The sequence below is a fragment of the Teleopsis dalmanni genome, chromosome X, assembly GCF_002237135.1.
Source record: "Teleopsis dalmanni isolate 2A chromosome X, ASM223713v2, whole genome shotgun sequence".
Taxonomy (NCBI): domain Eukaryota; kingdom Metazoa; phylum Arthropoda; class Insecta; order Diptera; family Diopsidae; genus Teleopsis; species Teleopsis dalmanni.
In genome coordinates, this window is record NC_051848.1 from 40,480,756 (window position 1) to 40,484,139 (window position 3,384).

At 30.0% G+C, this 3,384-nt stretch overlaps 1 protein-coding gene across 1 annotated transcript; it reads left to right on the forward strand.

Moving 5' to 3' along the window:
- The first annotated feature begins 1,501 nt into the window (after positions 1 to 1,501).
- LOC119688329 lies at positions 1,502 to 2,572 on the forward strand. The gene has a single exon (XM_038103007.1). The coding sequence runs from the start codon at positions 1,502 to 1,504 to the stop codon at positions 2,570 to 2,572; it is 1,071 nt and encodes a 356-aa protein (XP_037958935.1).
- Positions 2,573 to 3,384: the final 812 nt, after the last annotated feature.

Sequence of the window (3,384 nt, forward strand, 5' to 3'; positions counted from 1 at the left end):
AAAAGGCATGGTCTTAAGATACTTTTTTATTCCCGTCAAGTTCGCTATTATTATCTGTTTATACCTATAGCATTAATAAAAGTTATTTGTCTATTCAATAATATTTATTATTGTTTATCAAGTTGAATAAAAATAACACAACGAACATAAACCACCATATCCTTGCAACTAAATTTGTTAACTGTCAAACTCAAATCCAGTGTTGCCAAATGATTTTTTCATTTTCTAGTACTGCAGTTTTCTACTACGAAACAAGCTTCGAAAAGTATGAATTTGCAGTTATTTAGTGCCAAATTTTGCGCAAAATTCGTGACCTACTTTCATGTCTGTGAACTGCTAAGGGCTACGTCTCGGGCACGGCAAAATTAGCTCTTTCGGGCTAAGACGAAAATGCAAGTTATGTAGACTGTCACATCAGTATTGCCAATTTCGTATTTTTACAATGTTTTGGTACTTTTTGATTTTGCTTAAATTTAAAAGAAAATATAGATATGCTCACTTTCAATTTGCCACCAAAAATAACCAGCAAAAAAAAAACTCATAGAGGCTATAATAATATTATTTTATTATTATATTATTTTATAATAATTGTTAATTTTATAATAATTGTTAGATTAACTAATTCGCTACTATTTGCCAAATCATATAAATGGTATTCTATTTAAATTCAACAGATCGTGCAAAAAAAAAACAAAAACTGTTTACTGTTCATTTTACATTTGACAAAACCTTAGTTCAGTTAGCCGTAACTTTTGAGGGCGTTATCATAGAAGTATGTATCAAAAAATATAAATATTTTTGAATACAAGTGTATTAGGAGACACAAAGTTTCAAACAATTTTCTTTTTACTAGACCAAGAAATATTCTGTTACAAATATTTTGACGATCTTTTATCCTAAGAACAGCAGTTCACCGCTTCTAACGATATACCTTCAGTTCACATTAAATTTAAATCTGCGATATCATTAATTGAATTACTTGCGGATATAGACTGAGAAAAAGTTTGGCACTATATTTCACGAATCCTGTTGTTTTTATTTTTAGCCTCATCTTGAAGAGCTAACTGTCAAAGACAACATGGTCTATTATAAATAATCATGTAGTAATTCAAATATAGACAAATTTAAAGAGAAAAACATTTGACATTTGAGTTTATTACCACTATTAACTCAAGACCCTAACAAAGATATAATATAATGACAAAACATATTTATTGAGAAATTAAATTGTGACCTCACATCCAATCTCAACATTTTCAAACTTTAACTAAATATCAAAACATAGTATGTTTTGATTTTATTTATCTAACGTTAATATACTTGTCAAATAGTTTTATTTTATATTCTATAAAAAAAATTTCTATTCGAAATAGATAACGTTCATTCCATCCCACTTTTTGGATCAATAAATTATATTTTATATTCATGTGGAGTTCACATGTTTCACATGTAGATTAAATTTTATTAGTGGTCCTTATATTTTGATACTCATTATACGAAAATGGCTAAGGCAGGAAAAAAGGTTTCTGACCAGATATCGGAAGCAGCTCAGGTCGCGGATGTGATTGGCACTCCCATACAATTTTCACAGAAATGCAAGAGAATTATAGAAGCAATAATAAGTGACTTGAATGTGTGTGATATGAAATGGAGTTTATTCGTAACCGCGGTACAGAACAGTGACAATTATAAAAGAATGTTGCCATACCTGCCTGGATTTGTAAAAAACCATACACATTTAATGACGTTAATAAACGATGTTCCCTATATGTATGAGTTGTACAGCAGATTATTGAAGCAAACCAGGTCTTGTCAAAAATTCTCAATTCTGTTAGTCCATTGGGTACTTTTCGAACTAAATTTGCCAACATTTCAAAGTCTCTCTGGTGAAGATATTAACGAACTCCTGACTAAATTACCTCAAAATCATGCGTCTGATAAGCCTACTCACATATTCAAAGTCAACTATGATGAAACGAGTGAGGAAGAAAAATTATTTAAGGCAAGAACCGGTTATTACCCGACAAAGCATACCTTTTTTGGTTGCGCAACTGATAATTTATTTGAAATACTAAGTGGAGGCTTTAAGGAGTATAGGGACAGTGGTAATAATGGAATACCATTCAATAGTGAGTGTACACGTGTAAAGAATGATACTCCCAGAACACTATGTTCCGACAATAATTCAACCATGGGTGAATCCTTTAAGGCTGTCGCATTATGTGAATTTATAGAAAGAAAGGAATACATTCATAGCAGGTCGCAGGACAAAGACTCTTATATACACATACATATTCCAGATATGATTCGCATCCGCTATGTCTTTTTTTATTGTGAAAATGTGAAAGAGATCGTAGAAGAGCTCGACCCTATAGAAGAAAATGTGATTGATAAATTTTGGAAAAGTAGTTACTTCTTACCAGTGACTGGGTGTGCTATAGCGGTTTCAGTGCTTGCGTTCATATACAGAGAAGATATCAAGAAGGTCCTGTATTCAATTTCTGACGTACAAATGAAGAATATAAAAGCTCTTGTGTCGCGCGTTTGTACTCCTTCCGACTCTCATTTTTAAACACTTTTTGGAAATAAATTTTTATTGATGTGATTGGTTTTTTAATAGTGGGACAAGTAATAAATAATATTTTGTTGATTGAACTGATAATTTTTTTTCTTTTATCAAATTAATAGTGTTGTATTCACATTGAAATGCACATAAATTTTTTTTTTTGAGTCCTGGTGGTTACCTTGAGTAGAATCATCATTTTTTTTCAGACCGATTTGATTCTTGAGATTTTAACTTAATTAGTTCTAAAGAATATAAAGTGCTATATAGTTTTTGTAACTTATGTCACAATAACCATACTGCTTCCTGAAGTTGACTTTTTTCATTTAAAAGATTTATTTGCTTTGCTAATATTTGTTGTGATGAATTCTACATGGACCTATGTATGTGAAAGATATTCACACTCAAAGGTCTCTTCCGTTACTTATAGATTCGAATTCTATGCTTTAATATAACATCTAGAAATATTATTTGTTTTATTGTATTTAAAAATTAATTAAAAAACAAAATACCATATTATTTAATTAGATATTCAAGTGCGTTTATCAGGTGTACGCATGATCTATTCTTGTAGTATTAATATTGGTCTGCTTTTAGAAGTCACTCTACAACTGAATGGTTTCATCTTTTATTATATTAGCTAAGTTAATTAATCACTATTTTTTATCATTTTTTAACTTACAATCATGTAGAGTTGTCCATATACATTTTATTTCTTTCTTTTTATTTCTTCAGGTATTTGGTTTAATTTTACATCGGATACCAAAACATTTCATTAGTTATAGTCTAGTACTTACCTATTGAATATTACCGGCTAAGAA

Excerpts from the sequence above, each read along its gene's own strand:
- LOC119688329 (XM_038103007.1), top strand. The coding sequence starts at position 1,502 with ATGGCTAAGGCAGGAAAAAAGGTTTCTGACCAGATATCGGAAGCAGCT.